Source organism: Dryobates pubescens, chromosome 6 (genome assembly GCF_014839835.1).
Source record: "Dryobates pubescens isolate bDryPub1 chromosome 6, bDryPub1.pri, whole genome shotgun sequence".
In the NCBI taxonomy this organism is placed as follows: Eukaryota; Metazoa; Chordata; class Aves; order Piciformes; family Picidae; genus Dryobates; species Dryobates pubescens.
The window spans coordinates 19,025,897-19,045,611 of record NC_071617.1 but is presented as its reverse complement, the minus strand read 5'-3'; the positions used below and the strand labels follow the sequence as shown (position 1 = coordinate 19,045,611).

Sequence of the window (19,715 nt, the reverse complement as noted above, 5' to 3'; positions counted from 1 at the left end):
GGAAATCGGAGAGGAAGAGGAGGTAAAGTTAGTGAGGGAGGACAAAGGAGAGAAACGTGCTAAATTTCAGTAAAAAATGTGAGCAGCTCTTTGAAAACACACTGAAAAAATAACTAGAGACTGGTAGTGAACATGGAGGATGATGTAGCTGTGCTATCAAAATACGTGCAGAGAGAGTTACTGTGAAACAAATTTAGTGACATCTTACCTGAAGCTACAAGTGGCTAACAACAGATCAATTTTCGCACACCAGGTCCTCCTCCTAACACTTGCATGTGGTTTCCTCTGCTAAGAGGAAACAACAGGAAATTGCTCACTTGGATAGTGAATTTATTAATGGCATTTGTCACTACAATGCTTGATCTTGTGAGTCTGTGTTTGGATTAGTTTGAAACAGGAAGAAGGCTACCTATTTTACCTTCTTATACAGAAGAAAAATTACTAAATATCATATTAAATGTCTACTCAGTCTTACTTTTCTCTCAGAATTGCAAATCTGTTAGCATCCACACAGGAAGCATGTCCCATCAATGCAAATCCCACATATAATTAATTGACATGTTGGAAAACAAGTAGGATCTTATCGACGACGGAGATTGGAGTCAATACAGCTGACCAATATGATCGAGTATTGTTCCTTTATTGTTCCAGTATTGCAGGCCTATGGTGCAAGTATAGCACAGTAGTGTAAAGCAAAGAAGAAGAAGGGAAAGGAAAGGCAGAAGTGTGTAGCAAGGGAACTTCTACAACTTATATAAACTTGGAGTGCCTTGCTGGCATGGACTCATTGGTTCTCGATGAGTGACCACACATCGCACTATTATAGATTATTGGTCCAACTACTAATGACACGCGAGGTTTCTTGATGCAGGTGCATGTCCCGTTGTCCCAAGATAACTTTCTGTGTTTATAGCTACCAGTGTCCTGTTTTAGTTACATGCCACAGGCACAGCACTGTTTTGGTACACTGCTAGCTGGCTCTGCATTAACGCTGAGCATGGCCTACCACCATGTCAGGCTCTAGGCCTACACTGCCAGGTTGCTCACACTGCTCGTCGCTGGCATTGCCACAGGATCTTATTTGCAAAACTGGAGATTCTGGTACAAGTTTCAGCACCTGCACAGGGCACTGGAACTGGACAAGGCTTGTGTCATGCAGCAAGCTGACACTCATCCCTCTCCCCAACACAATGAGAAGTCTCCCAGCTTTGACTTTGAGTTCAATGCAAGTCATTGAATCACTCTTGGGGGGCAAGGTGGGCTTGCCCCAGAATGAGACAATGTTTCTGCACTAATACTGTTTTGATATTATTTAATTTGTATGTTTGTTTAATTTAGGACATTTAGTTATAATTGAAGATAAACTGCAGTATTTGTTCTGTATTCTGTTTCTTGGATGGTACCTAGCTCATCAGAGATGTACTCTGCTTCTATGCTTTTTTTCTGCTGCTGGAATTAAATAGGGTTGTTGCAAGGCTTTGTTATCTAAACTCTTTAAGTGGTAAGTATATTTGTTTAAATGTTTATTACAGACCTACAGCAAACAGGCTAAATATGGGAGGAGGGGAACCACTTAGTTTCAAATTCAAGCTCTGTGCTCTTGAGGTCAGGCTTTGTGTATATATCCCTAAGTATAAATCCTACTCCTCTTTCTCTGGTTTCTCCTTTACTTATTCTTGTCCTTCTTTCACAGGAATAACTTATGTGTCTGAAATAAATATTCTGGAAAAGCAACTGTATGGGAGTTTTGTGGTCACTTTGAGGCCAATTCCAAAGTACTTTTTGCAGAGCTTTTTCTTGTGCAGGGTGGTATTCCATCCATTTTAATAAGGAAAACTAGACTTGCTTCAATTTCACCTAAAATTAAAGCTCCTGGAAGATTGTTGTAACTACAAAGCCAATGATTTTTACCAGTTATTCTTGCAGTACAATGAATCCCATGTAAAGCTTCTACAATAATTTGAACTGAGGGGCTTCTTCACATTGTGTTTACTCTTAATTCCCACAGGAAAAGAAAGAAAAAAAGAGGAGCAGAGACTCTGTCCCTCCTAGTAAGCAGGTGTGCTTCTCTTAAAGAATCTGTGAAGGCAGGAGCAGTTCTGGCAGAGGAGTACCAGGGAGTTGCACTGAGCTATGCAGTTCACAGAATATCAGTGTTACTCCACTTAGTAACCCACTCAGAGTTGATCCTGCTTTGTGCCAGAGACTGGACTAGAGAGCTCACAGGTCCCTTCTAAGACCTTTATTCCACAGGACCTTGGAAAGGAATGGAGACTGCACAGCTTCTCTGGGAAATGTGTTTCACTGCTTGGCCATCTTCACAGCAGAAAAGGTTTCCCTCTCATTCTGTCAGAACCTCCCCTGTTCTAATTTGAGACTGCTGCCTCTTGACCTCCTGCTATGTATCTCCATTAAAGAGTTTTATTTAATTGCTTCAGAATGATAAAAATTGAGCATTATTCAGTCATTTTATGTTACAGGTGTTGGCTGGTACTGGGTGCCTTCTCTATCCCATGACTATCTTTTCTTTTTCAGTCTGACCAGACCCCCTCCTTTCATCCTACTTGTTGCATTATGAGTAAGATCCTGCTGTCTGCCTGTCTCAGAGCCTCAGAACTCTTACTGACACTGTTTGACAAAATCAATGTTTGCCTCTTTTGCAGTGCTCCCATAAGGACTTGCACTGACACAGATTCAGAACATTAAAATAACAGATAGCTTTAATTTATTAAAGCCACAGATACAACTGGTTTGGGATTGCTGGTGATAAATGCACTAACTGCAAGTGATCAAGATCAGGTTAATAAATCTTGTGGAGCATCTGACAAAGTCAAAGGTGCAAGGCTTTTCAATAGTGCTAATATATAACAGTAATACTAATGCTGGCAAAAGTTAAGCTGTGCATTGAATATGCAGTTTTCATCAAGAAAGGTGTCCCTGTCTTGGGTGGAAGAAAAGGAGCACAGCCCATTAGCTGTCCCCCTCTCTGCTAAAGTCAGCCTTTCACCCAGAAAGGTGTCCTTCTTGTGGTTTTTAATATCCTAACCCCAGCCATCTCTGCCCTCTAGGTGATCTGTGTGGAGAGTTTGAGTAATGTAGTTGTATGTTAGTGTGTACTCAATTTGGTTCATTATCATACTGAGGGCTGTCAATTTTAATATTACATTTGCAGTCAATTTTAATATTAATTTTGCAGGTCTTTGGTTGGGCACTATAGCCTTCAAAATCTGTTTTGAAGCTACTTGGTTTTGCTGTTTTAGCCTTGCTTCAGTGGTTTGAGGCAAAGCAGGGGGTCTTACCTTCACAGGATTTCTTCCTTCAGCCATTTGGATCCAGCTTCATGGATCTTCATTCCCAGTTCCAGAGATGAACATCCCTTGATTGTAAGCATATTGATCTTTCTCCTGAAGTGCACTAATTTGAACTCCTGTCACACAGCAAGCCAGGCAGTTAACACACAATACTGCAACAGCAGTGACTGGTATTAGAGATGGACTTCTCTAAGTAATGCTGTTGGGGGAAAATCCTTAGTCTCCCTTGTGTTTCTGTAAGAATAGAAATGTTGGATTCCAGGTCTGCAACAAATGCTGGGGTTATATTAATTAATAAATTACCTTGTTTGTGGAGTAAGGCTTGTTCCAGTTTGGAAGTCCCTGACTCTGGCCTGTAGTGGGAGTATTCACTACCCTGTGGCTCCGGTCTGAAGGGCGCTTGTGAGGGCAGGAATATGCAGTTTCTAAAGAGCATGGCCCTAGAGTCTTGACTGGAAAATAATGGAATCAATTTGAATTGAAGCCAAATTCATGCTGTCAGAGCTCTGTTGTGTCAGCAGAGTTGAAAGAACAAAACAATTGTGGAAAAAGAGCAGCTAAAGACAAATCCAAAGTTTCATCCCCAATGCTTCTGAGTTCCTTGAGGCTCTCCCTGATGAAGGTGAGTCAAAGGGCAGCCTTTGCGTTTGAGAGAATACAAATCTATGCCCTGGAAGCCAGTCTTGTTTGATACAGCTGTTCCTGCTGGGATTTTCACCTGAGCGAGGTGTTGGTGTTTCAAGAGAGGCAGGAATGGTGATGAGGAATACAGACAGCACTTCTGCACACTGGGAAGCAAGTGCACTATACCAAAGATGTAGCTTGGGAGTACGCCCTCGGTAATGGAACAGTAATGCCTTCACGCCTGGGGATGGATTTGGAGACTTTGTGGCATCAGATTATCAAGTTATATTCGTGTAGTAATGGCACTGGAATTTGCAATTGATTTGCACTACATATTATTATTTTTCTTTTCTTCTTTCCTCTTGATAAATAATATAGTTTGCTAATTGGTTGTGATTTTTTAATTTCTTTTCCCGTCTATGTTCTGACAATTCTTTTTACAGTCGTTTTTCTTCAAGCCTGGTGCTGTTCCCGGTCTCCTTGCTGGGAGCTGAGGCTCTGCGGGCAAGGTGTGAGGAGGCAAACGGTCGTCCCCCTCTGGCAGTCTGGCCTTTAGCCGGAACCTGCGAAAGCGACGTCCAGAGAATTCCTGATGACAAAACACTACGGCACTTAACACCTTGTTTCCGTAACTCCTCTTTTCACGCCTGCTCGCAGAGCCGGGGAGGGCGCGGAGGCGGGCGGGCGGGGCGGATCTGGCCGCCATCCCGGCAGAGCCCGGCGGGCGGGCTGACGCTGTCCGGCAGGCGGCGCTGTAGCCTCCTGCGCCGCTCTCGGCGCCTCTTGGAGCTGCGCTACGAGGAGCCCCCGTGTGTCCGCCATATTGGCTCCCGCGCTGCAGCCTCTGCGCGTTGTTCCTCCATCTCCTGCCGGCGCGGCCGAGCGGTGCCGAGCGGGGGAGGGGACGTCGGCGCCGCCGGGCGGGAAGCGGGGCGAGGAGGCCGCATACTGTCGGGAGGAGACGGAAACGAGCGGCTCACGTCCCTCCGCACCCGCCCCCTGCGCCACCCGCCATGGCGAGGAGGCCTGGCGGCCCCTGAGCGAGGTGCACACGCAGACCGAGACTAGCCCCCTCCTGGCCGCGGCCCGGTGCGGCCGCCATCAGCGGAGAGAAGCCGCCCGGCTCGCGCTTCTGCCGCGACATGGAGGCCGTGAAAGCCTTTAACAGCGAGGTGTGTACCGCCCCCCCCATCCCCCAGCTCCTTCATCTCGGGGTCGGGGAGCGGGCGGGGCCCCAGGCCCTGGCGCCTTTTCTGCCCCCTCCCGCTGCGTGCGCCTCGCCGCGGGGAGGGGACAGGAATTGGGGGTGCTGAGCGAGACGGCGGGGGCCGGGGGTGGTGGAGCGGTTCTGGAGGCAGCCATGGGGCTTTCCCACCCCCCCGCCCCCGTCGGGCGGGAGCGGGCCGTTGTCACCGTCCCTGGGAAACAGGATGGGGGGAAAAGGGTACTGGAGACACGCTCCCACTCCTCTTTCCACCGTGAGTCTGGGGGACTCTGAACGGAGAAGAATAGGTCTAGCGGCGGGTTGAGGGGAGAGGAGGGAGCGGGAGGAGGCCGAAGTGGAGGAGGCCTCTTCCTTGCGCCTGGCGTGCAGTGGGGCCGGTGATGACCGGTAACTTCACGCGCTGACCTGAGGAGGTTGCGCGGGGCGGCAGGGGGGTTTCCTGGATCGAAGGCGCGGGGTCTCTGCGCTTTCCCGCATCCCTCGCTTATGGTGCTACTCTTCCTCCTCGCCAGTGCGCATTTCTAACACCTCGTGGAGCTGTGTTTTTAAATCTGGGGATGGCAATACAAAGGCCTGAGGGCTCATTTCTGTGTTTGAGAATACAATATTCGCAGTGGTCAGGGTGGAAGCAGATATTCCCAGTGTGCTGCGCAAGAGCTCAGGTCCTCCACTGAAGAACTATGCTTAAATTGGACTAAGGCACCTGCAAGCACGCATACTGGCTCACATATGAATACAGCACCTGCCTTTCCTTATGTATACATAGTGCATGTTTATTTTATTGCAAGGTAGTTCTTGTGGCAACCGCTTTGTTCCTCTTCATTACAAGACTTTGTGTCATTTATATTTTGTAGTTAATGTAAGAAGAAGGGAAATAAACACCTATTTTCTTTATGGGAAGTTACACATCTTAGAAAAAGATTCTTACTTATATTAACTGTAGAAAGTGTTAGCTCTAGTTGCAATGTACATTTTTACAGACAGCTCACATATTGGAGCTCTTGCTACCGCCAGTACAGATGAATGGGATTAATGGTATTAAGTAATACAGTACTGGTTTGGGTTTTTTAAACACTTATTGATTTGTAATGGAACAGTGTGCCAGCCATGTTGTTTCTCCAAGCTGCAATAAAACAAATTTTTGAAATGGGCAGACTCTTTCTAATAACTCAGGAGTGGTTGAACAGCCATAACTTATGTGCACTTCTAGGTGGTGTTGCACTTGCAATTTGAATTCTTCAGTAGGAATCACATTGTGGTCACTACAAGACAAATAAATACTGGAAAACTTTTTTCCTCTTTATTACTTGATTTGCTTATGTGTTATATTGTTAAGTGAGGAAAGGAAGAGTCTAGTCACAAAGACAGAACATAATTAGATTAGAACCTTTTTCTTGTATGTACCTACTAGTGAGTAGAAGTCTTTACTTCCATATTGGAAAAAAACTTCTGCCTGACTTGCTGAGCACTCAGGTGTTGAGCACCATAAAAATAATTAACTCTGAAGATATAAAGTGAAAACTACTGAAGAGGAAAGCTTTAGAATATGCCTGAAACCTTCAAAATGCTTGAAAAACAATGAAACGTGAATTGCTGGAAAAGAAAATGCTGAAGAGTGGGCAATGACGTTTTAACAAACTTCTCTTCTGTGGTATAGAGATCATTTATGAGTAGACTTTGGTTTGTGTCTTCTCTTACAGTTTTGTTTTAGGCTACACTGATAGGAAGGCTTTAAAGACGTCTGATCCTGGAAGTGGTACAAGACTTGTTACATTTGGGGAATCCTTGGTGTCGTTGCTAGCAATTCTTAACACTTCTGTACTCAGTACACAACTTGGTCGTCATTAACTTTCCATCATTATCTATGGTCGTAACTGACCTATGCACAATTTGCATTTTAGAACAGTAAAGTGATTAATAAGTATTTAAAATAGCTGAAGCATATGAGTCTGTAGATTACAGTTTGTGCTGTAACTAGATGCTTTTAATTAACTTTATGTCTAAAAATATTTTCTTTGGTTTTGTTATATTTTAAAGTCATACTTAAGAAATTATGTCAGAGTTCTGTTCTAGAGATTTTTTACTTAAAATAGTTGTAAATTCAATTTAGCAGCAGGTGGGTTAGACTAAATTGTACAAAAATTTTTACTATACCTTTTATCTTCAGTTAATCAATTTGAAACAGTTTATGTTATTTACTGTTGAAATACAGTTTAGAAAGAAGATATTTAATACATTTAATCAATGCAGGTTGGGTACTTCTAGGTTGGGTTTTTTTGTTTTGTTTCTTTTGTTAAAGGAAGGAATTGTGTTTATATTCTGCAGTGAAGCTGTAGTAAAGGGACCTAGCTGTCCATCTAGGTAACACAGGTTATTTCAAATGTGTATGTGAGCTAAGCAATATACTATAGCTATCTCTGTGATAGTCAGACTTGAAGCGATTAATATTGGCTTGTCATTAACTTGATTAGAAAGAAATATGTAAATGTCTATAGGAAATAATATCAGCTGTTGTGGAAAGCTGTTCAATATCTAGCAATGATATGTAGTATTGTCAGTGCTGTACCTAAACATATACTTAGCCCTAACATTTAAAATCTTGGGAAAAACAAATTTAAAAATGAGAAATAATCACTCTCTGAAATAAAACTTGCTCTTTGTTTTCATGTAATGATCGATGTTTTGATATTTGATTAAAACTGCTTGGCAACTGAAAAATAGAATATTAGACAACTTAGTATACTGTCGAGGGAGTCGGCAGTGTTCTATGTTACACAGTTGCTGCAGTTGTCATCACGAAGGCTAACCATTACAGAATCATTTTCCTTCCAAATCCAAGGGATTTTTTTCTGAAAAGCACATCAAAGACAAGAACAGGCATTGAAAGAGGAAAATAACTGCAATGTTTCAGATTTTTCAAATGGTCTAAAAAGAATTGAACTGGCCTAGAGGCAGTCATGGTTCCACCACTGCAATAGTAATGTTTTACTTGCAGAGTTACCTAATGAAAAACTCAGTATTTGTTAGATAGTCACTTTAGTGTTACAGTCTTGCTGTCGGCTTCAAGTGTTGCCATTCTCAGATTGGTTCCAGGTATTGGTTTTAGGCACTATGCTCCTTAGAGTTTTCTTGCAATACTTGTACTTTTTGTAGCAGCAAGCTTTGTATTTTCAAATTCTTTTTCACTTTGTCACAGAATGCATCAGATTGGAAGAGAGCTCAAACATTATCCAGTCCAACCCTCAACCCAGCACTGAAGGGTCAAACACTAAGCCATGTCCCTAAGTGCCAGGACTACACACTGCTTAAAAACCTGCAGGGATAGTCACTCCATCACTACTCTGGGCAGGCGATTCCAGTAGTCATTCAATGATCTAGTTCAATTAAACATAGCTTTTCTGTTTCAAATTTTTCAATATTTTCAGTCACAGGAACTTTGTTAAGTCTTGCTGTCCACGATACTGCCCTTACTGGGCTTTTTTGTTGCGGTGGTTTTGTTTGTTTGTTTTGATTTGATTTGGTTTTGCATCCTCTTTATTTAAAAACAAAGCAAGAATATTTCATGCATGAGCAATACGTCTTTTGGTCAAATTATTGAAAATGCTTGTATTGAAAACATTTTGCTGAGACTGACCTCTGCATATTTTAACTACATACCTAGCTGTAGAATGCACATTGTTGGATCCAGTGGACAATAGTTGTCAATGTCCAGTGCTACAAATTTAAAAAATAGTGTTTCATATTTGTTAGGTAACACAATATACTATGATATTGGAGAGGCAATCACGCTTAAACCAACTCACCAAACGAACAAAACCAAACAAAAATACAACAAAGTTTAAGGCAAAGCTTCACCTTTGAAATTCATACATCTTCTCATTCCTTCCAGAAATGCCGTATGGATTTGTTTGAACATGTTTTGTAGGAAAAGTTTAATTCCTCTCCCCTCTACAATTTTCCTGTATCAGGGAATTGAATGGAAAACTAAGGGTCATGAGAGAGATGTGGAATATGCTCAGTCTTGGCACTAAGGTGAGAATGCACATGAAGTGTCTGAGATACAGATAGTGTGCTTAAAGAGTGAGGTGGGCTCCTATGCCTTTACTCTTGCTAATTTAAATGTCTTCTATGGTGTGAGAGTCACAATTAAAACTTCCACACATTGCTAGGCTGGGGTTCGGCTGTTACTGACAGTAAAAATTATGGTACTCACATAGCTCATTTTAAAACACAGTCACTGAGTTTTTGGTGTCTAGAGTGGTGAGAGCCATGTAAAATGGTAAGCACTATATAAAGTGATTATTGCTACTTTGGGGTTAACTCTTTTCTGAAATTTGTCAGTGGTAGGGATGTAACAGTCACTAACCACTTGCTTTCAATACTGTTCTCTGTATACTCTATTTGCACTTCATGTCTGTGGATCACCTTTATCATGATGGGGTTTTTTAGAAGGTATGTTGTAAGTGGTAGTGGGGAGCAGTTCAGTAGACGACAATTTCAGAAATGTGACCCTTGGAAATACCCACATTTTAATTACTGAGCATTGGAGTGTAGGGACACACAAATGGCATATCCTAAGTCACTGAGGCAGCTTTTTCAGATAAGAAGCCTTCCAGTGCGTAAAAAAAAAAAAAAAAAAAAGGACACCAAACCCCAAACAAACAAAAAAAGAAGTGGTGTACTTAGTTAAGATGCTAAATAGAGAGAGATGCTGAATAGCTGGGGAGAGTGGGGAAAAAACGATCCTCTTTGAAATGAGGAGCCAGGGCTTTGATTAGTGTTAAGTAGTGATAGTAGCAGTTAAGTGTAGGGAATGGTGAAGCGGCATGTAAGCTAATCCTCTGGCAAGCTACGTACTATTTTTTTTTAGATTCTGCTGCATGTTTCACGTTGGCTGAAGCACTTGACTGCAGAGCATTTTTTCCTAGTTGCTGAGAAAATGAGAGAACTTGTGCCTGTTTCCACTTCTAATATTTTACCAGTCATAAAATAGTGCAGTCTTCCATATCCTTACATTTTGAAGGGTTCTGCAACTATGATATATTCAAAGCTTTTTTCCTTTTTTGTTTATCTGATACTGTATTTATAGTCCTATATTCATGATTGATTTTTAGTAGCAAATTGGGAGGCAAGCATTTTGTTTACTTATTTTTTGGAATAAAAAGTTATCTCAGTGGTATTCACGTGTGCCTGTGAACACATGGATCTGAAAAGTTGTCACTGTTTTTCGTTTTTAACCTCTGTGATAGATTTGAAAAAGGTCTTCAGTTTTATTTTGCTTTATAATCCCATACTGGTTAGGCCATACCTTGAGTACTGTGTCCAGTTCTGGGCCCCTCAGTTTAAGACACTTGAACGTGTCCAGAGAAGGGCAACAAGGCTGATGAGAGGCCTTGAGCACAAGCCCTATGAGGAGAGGCTGAGGGAGCTGGAATTGTTTGGCCTGGAGAAGAGGAGGCTCAGGGGTGACCTCATTGCTGTCTACAACTACCTGAAGGGAGGTTGTAGCCAGAAGGGAGTTGGTCTCTTCTCTCAAGCAACCAGCACCAGAACAAGAGGACACAGTCTCAAGCTGCACCAGGGAAAGTTTAGGCTCGAGGTGAGGAGGAAGTTCTTCACTGAGGGAGTCGTTCGCCATTGCAATGGGCTGCCCAGGGAGGTGGTGGAGTCACCACCCTTGGAGGTGTTTAAGAGGGGATTGGATGTGGCACTTGGTGCCATGGTCTAGTCATGAGGTCTGTGGTGACAGGTTGGACTTGATGATCTTTGAGGTCTCTTCCAACCTTGGTGATACTGTGATACTGCTCCTCAGAGAAGAAACACTGAATCGTTATAAACTGCATGAATTCCCTTAAGATACAGCAAAATATAAAGAGTGTGTCAATTTCCCTTTGACTGTCCCAACCATTGAGTGGTATCAGTGATACGTAAATACTTTGTTGCATCTCAGCAGGAGCTGAACTTTGCTGGCTGAACTGTGTATTTTGTTAGAAGGGCATAGGAAAATAAAGGCCTTTTTAAGATACAGGAAATATTAATGTTCAGCTAATTAAGTGTCTCCATGTGTTGAATAAATATTTATAGTTTTATTACAATGTTTTCAAAGACTAACCTGACCTTAGACTTTCACCAGCCACAGAATCTTGTCTTCTGTCCCTGTAAAGACATAATCATGCAAAGCTCTGTTAAAAGCTCAAAATGTTAGGGTTTTTTTGTGTGCGTGCATATCTTAGTCAAGGACCTATTTTTTTTCATTAAGTAGTATAGGACAGATGATTACTTTTTTTGTCTTTAATACATACACTTTAAATTGCTTCTTAAACGGTGGTCTGGATAGATCCCTTCTACAAGCCTGGGAGGGTAATGTAGATCTCTGGGTTCTGGTAACACTCGAGTTGTAACAAAATAGTTGGAAGTGTGACTTGGTCCTTCTTGCTACTCATTTAGTGAGCAGTGAACCATTTTGTAGTTTAAAACAGTTGCACTTCTGAACTCTTATGACTTCAGATCCTTTTATTTTCACCTACTCATTAAGACGATACCTAGGGCTACAATCTTTGGCAAAGTACTTGAAATTATCTTAACAGGTCTTGTTTGTGTTTGCCATCAACAGTCTGTATTCCCATAGCAGTTATAAAAGCAGACTCTAGTAATCCAAATGACCTTCTTATAGGACATAAAAGACACTCAGAAGGAAGAAAGTATTTGATAAAGCAGGTCTTAAAATGTGTTCTAGACACTTGATTACTTTTTTTTTTTTTTTTCCACTTAGGAAGAGGCCCACCTTTTTCTTCAGTAAACCTGATCCATCATTCTACCTCTGGACAGCTACCAAGGCATTTATCCTGAGCAGCTGATTCAGTTTTGATTAGAGCCTGTGTTTCTGGCCTCAGCAACTGCTGATGTAACTCTCTTGTGAGGCTTAGGACAATGGTGCATAATTGTATGTTCACATGTGCACTGAGATTTCAGTGAGGTGTTTCAGAGATTTTCATGGATTGCATATGTGTTTCTGTCCTTTCATTTTGTTGTTTCTTTGGAGCTACTTCTCTGGAGTGTTTCTCTAGGAGTATTGGCAGCAGTGGCTGTCAAGCTGGATATTTTTTTCAACCTTATTCAGCAGCTTCTGTGCTGTAGGATACGTGTTTTTTAAGAGATAAAGTGGATCCTCAGCTATTGCTATACTAGTTCTTCACCTGTTCTTGCCAGTTGTATTGACAAAAAGGAGATATTTTTAAAAGTAGAATTTAAAAAGGAATTGTTAAAATTTGGAGGAAATATGAGGAAATTATTGCATTACCACTATCGTGCTCTGTCACATTTATCCCCACTATAAGTATATATTTCTTGTAGTAGCCTGCCCTTATGCTTTTGGCAAGTAAGCTAGCTACCATTTGTACAGAAATGGCAACTGTGGATGCAAAATAATAGATAATTTTCTTTCCACTTATTTTTTTCAAGATGGCCTACAGAGCTTACATGGTTTTAGTGAGTACAATTCTTCATTGAATGAGATTTGGTTTTGTTATTTAAAAGTTCCAAATGAATAATAGTGGCTATATTTTATGCTAATTTTGTGATTATACAGGCAGGTAGCCAGTGATCATTTTTCTGATGCTTTGACATTCAGAAATATAGTGCATGATATTATGAAATACATATGTGGATGGTAAGGCCTTGTTGTGTTTTCTATTGATGGCTTTTGAGGCCAGAGAGTGCTCTGGTTCCCATTTACGATGAAGGCACAAAGGATGTGTAAAAGCTGTGGGGCTGAGATCCTGGAGGCAGTAGTAGCAGGAAATGGTGTTTTGGGTGGATGGTGGCTGAGCAGTAAAACAGCATAGGGTAGCAACAAACTGAGAGATTGAAGGTACCTGTTTATTCTGAAGTTTTGTCTATAATGTTAGCTTTTAGAAACACCGATGACAGCTGCACAAGGTGTTTTATTCAAGGCAATAAACAGCTGTCTTACATGTTTGAATTGGCATTTAGAGTTGAAATAGACATGCATTTGGGAGGGTAAGATATTTCAGAAGATCCATCTTCTTGTGTTGTTTGGCCTAGGGTTCAGTGCTTCCAAATACTCATTCATTTGGAGTTAAATGGTAAGGATTTCCTTGGGTTGGTTGGTTGGTTTTTCTGTTACTTTTGCAAACTGATGTAGAATTAATTATGTGCATCCTTTGCTTTCCATCCCTATTATTTTATGGCACATTTTTTTCTTTAAAGAATTACAAAATACTGTAAATTTTTGCTCACTATGAAATTATTGATTTAAACATACTGGCCTCATGGCATGACTTTATGGAGCACACTTGACAAATAATTTAGGAATAGTATGATAGATAAAAATGCAATTGTAATATTTTGATATTGCTGTGATTGCAGTTTTAAGAAGAGAAATAATTATAAATGTATTGGGATTTTCCAGAGGTTGAATCCAAAGAGCTTTCAATGTGTTAACCAGGTTGCTAGAAGCATATGGAAAGATCTGATTGTACTTAAGTCTTTCAGAATACCAAATCTCCTATACATACTAAGAAATCAAAGCTGGTTTGTGTGAAAAGAAATAGGATATTCTCTGAATCTCCTCAAAATTACAACTTCAAATAACATTTTGATCTTCATGTCTTGGTTATGAGATACACAGTAGTAGCCACTGCTTTTTAATTATCTGAAAAGTGAAGTGGAATACTTAACAGGAAAGGAGGAATGTTTATATAATGATTATATTGGTTGGAGAAATCCAACCATGATTAAAAAAAATAATGAAATCATGAAGCTTCATTGTGAATGCAATGGATTTAAAAGCACATGTAAGGAGCAAATATTTTGAAATCAGTATGATGGGACAGCTTTTGTTATGAGCCCTAAAACTGGTTGGCAGAGAAAATGTGTGAGTCATTGATTTTCATGAGGTTTAAGATTTGTCCCTGTATTTCATATCTCATAGTTGCAGAGGTATGATTGTATTTAGACTTTTTCGAGATGTTTAATTTCATACTGCGCCATGCTTTACCAAACCATCGTATTGTAAAAAGAAAATAGGCTGCTTCTCCAGTTCGCAAGCTTCCCCCTGGAAATCAGTAGAAACTGAAATAATACCTGAAGCTGATCAATTCCCATGTTTGTGATCTAGAATCAGTTATAAAATAATGACAAAATATTAATTATGGAAATAAGCCATATGGCTGGAACAATAAAAAAGTTGTAGAAAGTGAAATTCCCCTATTATATTCCTTTTTTCCTTATGTGATAAGTTTTCAAAGATCATCTAGATTTTCTGATCAATCTTTCCTTTCTTTTGTTGGGATCTTAGGTGTTGGTAAAGTGCCCAGTCTTGCTTAGCTATTGTATGTGGTCCAGGTGCTTCTAAACTTTTTTTCCTTTGCAGTGAACATCTTAAGTTACTATGAAGTGGGCAATTGTATTTTATGGCATGTGAAGGGCTAGGAGCAAATTAAGTATGTTGTAGAGACTATTCTCAACTTAACATCTGTTTCCTAGTTGCCTGCAATTCAGAAGACTATAGAGTTGAATCCAACTGGTTTCTTTAAATTCTAGTTTTACAGTCGTAGGCTATTTGTACAAAGAAAGCTGTACCAACAGTACTTAAAAGCTTTTTTTGAAAGTAGTCTTGAAGAGGAAATTGTAAATAGGCTGTAATATGCCTTTTGGCCTAAATATATGCAAACTAAAATGGAATTTTGTTGTTCCATCTCAAATTGTTCAGGTTTGGTAAATGTGAAAGTCACAATTAATACTGCTTTGTTACAATGAAAGGGTTAGGTGGACTGAGAAAAGCAGTGATGGTAACATCTGACTTCTCCATGAGCTGAAATATGCTGGGCTAGAAAGACTGCTGTATTACCTTTGCATGTTATTTCACTTCATTACTTAAACACTCTGGATGAATATTCAGGTGTCCTCCTTAAACATAAACATATGTGAAGTGGCATTTAATACAGCTGATGGGGGGGGGCAGGCTTTTTGTGTGACTGTTCTTGATGGCTTTTAAATTTCTTTATAAATCATTTATATGCAACAGTAATAGGAAGACACACACTGGGATCTCAAGCATATTGACTATTACTTTTTGTTTATTAATTTAAATCACATCATAGACTTCAAGTGTTTGAAAACAGTTGTATTAAGATAGTTGCTGTAGAGTTCCATCCCACTCTTGTTCTGTGGGTTGTGGTTTTGTTTTGTTTTTTTATGTTGGGTTTTGGCAACTTGTATTGTTTTGTTGATTATTGGAAGAAAAGAACTATTTTGTGTTTTCCCTCCAAACTAAAATACTATATGCAGAATGGAGCATCTGCCATTCTGGTCATCCTACATGCACATATTTGGTATGTATTTTAACAGTTCTGTGCAGCACAGAAAGCAGCAATACATTGATTGAGTTTAAATAGCAGTTCTCGCTAGTATCCTAGTCAGGATCCAGGAAAAATTCAGTGCATCCTTTGCACTGGGGCATGCACTCACATGATTAAAGTAACTCTTCCTACAGATAATTTTCAGGAGCTTGTGTAAAATGCAACATAACTAAACTTTGTTGATTCTATGTTTTTGTTTTTTTTTTAAGCAATAACTGACACAATACTCTTTTCTTGTTCTTTACAGTGTGGGGATATAAATATTTGGTAAGCAATTCAGTGACTATTTCTGTATATACAATTGGATTTGATTTATTTTTGTGCTATTGAAATGTGAAAGAATTAACCTAATGTTAGGATATATTGTATTAGGCTTGACTTCTAGTATTTATTTTGTCTTTTGCACATTGAAATTTTAGACATTTACTTTTGTATACAATGTTTGGTTAGTGTTTTGACCTGGTAGAAGCCAGAGAATTAATATTATTTCAGAGATGTCATAATTGGTATCCCTGACACTACTTTGGCCCTAATCTCAGAAATTAGTTTGAGTCCTAGAGTATCAGTATGAAAATGTTTATTCCCTTAGTTAATATAATGATATAACAGTCAGCTGTGTGAATATCTGCTCCTGTGGATCACATGAAGCCAGAGGTGTTCTCAGCTTTCAAACCTTCTAATGGCAAAATTAGACTTAAATGAAAAATTACTTCCTAGCCGCTCTTTCCTTGCCTTTGTAAGATGTGGCCAGGGGTATGAAAAGGGATATGTTACTTATGAAACTGTATTTTAGTATAGTACTTTGTTCTAATTTTTATTGAAGGTTTTGGTATAGAAACAACTGCCTGGCTCTCTTGCCTGTTGAGGATCGTGTTAAAAGAGCTTGTAGAAGCCTTCTGTGTAGTAATTTACTCTGAAAGCAACTGACCATCAATAGTGGTTGTAGTTTGTGTGTGCTGCCTGTGCTTTACTTGAGGAACTTTAGACCATAGCTTAATGTTATGTAGCATCTACTGTCTTGTAAAGTGCTGCTGTTCACAATAGAATAAACTTTTTGCTCCTGAAGAACACTATTCTTAACAGAATTAAATTAAAAATAGAGAGCAGAAATTCATTGCTTTTATCTACAGCAGCAACTTGACCTTTTGACTTTCCCCTGTTTCCAAAATGTAATTTATACAGCTCATTTAATCTTTAAGTAAGCCAGTGTTTTGTTGTTGTTGGGGTTTGTTGATTGGTTGGTTGCTTTTTTTGTTTTATTTTTTTTTCCCTAGACAATGTTTGGAAATAGGATTTGGTTTATTAAAAATTATGGTGTGGAAAAGGAGTTTTAATAGTGCTGTTAAGCCTAGCTTACATGTACACTGGAATATTGCCTATTACCTAGCTTTCTAACACTCAACACCATTGCTTTTTACTGCGCAAATTATGACATTGCCTTGTCAGATAGAAGAAAACACAAAGTTACTGTAATTGGCTTTATTTAGCAGCCTGATCTGTTCTGGGAAATTAACACTTAAATGTGCATTTCTGTAGTAAATCTATGTAATTTGTTGCATTTGGAAGCTGCTGATTCTGAAGGAGATGTGTGAGGAAATACCATTTTTTTCATTGTTCAACAAATGCATACAAAATCCCTATGAAGACAATTTCTCATCTATTTACAGATAATTGACTGCAATGGAGAGTGTGGTATATAAGGAATGTTTGGTTTAGGATATGGTACTGAAAACTGAGACTTAAAGTTTTGTGGGTATGCATCAGTAATAATGTATTTTCTTCCATGCTTTAGCTTAAAAAAAAAAGGAAAGGAGGAGGGGTGAGAAGTAAGGAGAAAAAAAAGGGGGGAGTAGAAGACAAAAAAAACATTGCATAAAGGTAGAAAGAACAGAAAGAATTTAAAAAGAGGGATCAAGAGAGAGACAGAGGAAGGCAGTGCTGATAGCAATGATACCCTTGGTGTAGGGTCCAAGAAGAAGTGGTTGCTTCTTGGTGATGCTCAACCCAGAGGCATGGTTAGTCAGGGAGCTCGAAACAGTTGCCAGGTCTCTGTTAATTAACAACATGGTAGAAGCATGCATGCCTCTATCAAAGGTTTTTTGATTGCCCCTCACCTGATTACCAGATGTCGCCCACCTAATTATCAGTGCTCTTCTGGGCACTTGAAATGGCCACACTGACTGGAGCTAGGTGAAGTTGACAAGAACATTCCAAGACTTGACAAGGCTTTGGATGTGGAGGGTGATAAAGGAATATATATGCCATTTCAGGAAATTCTGGAGGAATTGGTAAAGGAATCTGATATATTACAACAAGTGACAGAATGAGAGGAAACAGCCTCAAGTTACACCAGGGGAGGTTTAGATTGATTATTAGGAAAAAATTATTCACTGAAGGACTAGTTAAGTATTGGAAGAGGCTTCCCAGAGAAGAGAAGTGGTCACAATCCCTGGAAACATACTAAAACTGTGTAGATGTGGCACTTGGGGACGTTATTTAGTGGTCGACTTGACAGTGTTAGGTTATCGATTGGGCTCTATGATCTTGGAGGTCTTTTCCAACCTTAATGATGCTGAGATTTGATATTTTTATACAGGGTCTTCCCCTCTCATGAATCAAGTTTCCACAAGCACACCCTAAGTCCTCACACCTCTCAAGTCCTTCCCTGAGAATTTCCCAATTCACAGTCCTGTGAAGCAGTAGACTTGGTTAACAACATAAGCTATACGGGTTTTTTTCACCTGCTTATGTCAATAAGTCATGCTATAAATGTTTCAATGTGACACAAGGCCAAGGAGTTTGGGGATTGAAGCACAATTGGATAAAGTAGTATTCTGATTCTTGATTTCAATTGGTTAACTGTTATACACCCTACCAAAGACATATGGGAAGGAATTACTGGTTCAAATTTGACCCTTTATGGCTCCTTGTTACATTTTTGTACAGTTGTGTTAGGATAAGAACTTGTAAAACAACAAATTTTACTTTTACAACTCAGTAATGGAATGAGTTTAGGGATAGTCTTATAACACTAGAGCAAAAATTTACCCTAAAAAGTACCTGTTACTTTGATCATCTTGAAGACTTTTAAGTGCCGTGTGTCTAATAAGCTGTTACGTGCTTACATGGCCATTTGGCTGGTATCTGATTCCAACTTTGCATGATCATTACCCTGGGAATTGCTTTCACTGAGACAGATAGGATTTGGTGATGTGTATCTTTGTGGACTCCTTTTGCCCCTGAAGTGCCAATCTGATTTAAGACTTCCTTTTAAGGATTTCCTGTTATTCATAGTTGGAATTTAATCAAACTTGCATACTTCTTTCAAAGGTCTATTGATTGATCCCCACCTAATTATAAAAATGGGGATGTGTGTAGGGCACAGCTTGATGGAATCTCCATACAGCAAAGCAGTAAAACAACTCCCCCCCTCCTCCCAGATTCACTGCAAATTGATCTGTTGTTTTCTTTGCCTATAAATGAGTTGGGAAGATTGTTAATTTGTACTTTGTAGTTCCAGTAGTGTTTGCAATGTGTTGGGATCTGAGTATGTTCAGTCATCTAGAATATTTGAAATAGGCAGTTCTTGTACACAGCTTGAGACAGGCTGTCTTGTCCACAGCTTTCTAGAACAAACTGATAGACCATTAAATTTTCATTGATGCTACAAGCTAATGTTTACTACTATTAAGTGTGCTCAGTTGAAAAATCACTGGCACCTTTACAGTAACCTGAAATTATAGCCTTTATTTTTGCTATGCCTTTTTCTTCCAGAGGAATACACAATTATTCCCAAAAGGTCATATGGGAAGCTTGTATTTAATGTTCTAACTTGATTATTTAACAGTTGGGGTTTTTTTACCCCAAAACCGAGCCAGCAGTTTGGAAATCATTTGTCTTACCAGTGACTTGTCTCTGATTGTTAGACTTCTCTCATGCATGAAATTCTGTAGAACTTTAGTCTTTGTTCCTTTTTAACATTTGTGTTCTTTGGAGGCCATTATTATTTTTTTTTCTTTAGCATCAGACATACCATTTCTTTCTGTTAATTCTGTGTGTGTAAAATGCCATGTACCTTTAAAGATGGTATGCCTCACTTTCAGTTTTGAGTGATGTGCTATAGTTCAAAACCAAACAGTACGAAGCAAAGGTTTGTACAATGCTGTACAGTTT

At 39.7% G+C, this 19,715-nt stretch overlaps 1 protein-coding gene across 1 annotated transcript in view; it reads left to right on the top strand.

The window, feature by feature from the left end:
• The first annotated feature begins 4,747 nt into the window (after positions 1–4,747).
• Positions 4,748–19,715, top strand: part of SCAF8 (SR-related CTD associated factor 8) — a 51,940-nt gene continuing 36,972 nt past the window's right edge. Inside the window, exon 1 of the mRNA XM_054162698.1 lies at positions 4,748–5,107. Coding sequence (XP_054018673.1) covers positions 5,078–5,107 — 30 coding nt within the window. The 5' untranslated portion in view covers positions 4,748–5,077. The remainder of the gene's footprint in view (positions 5,108–19,715) is intronic.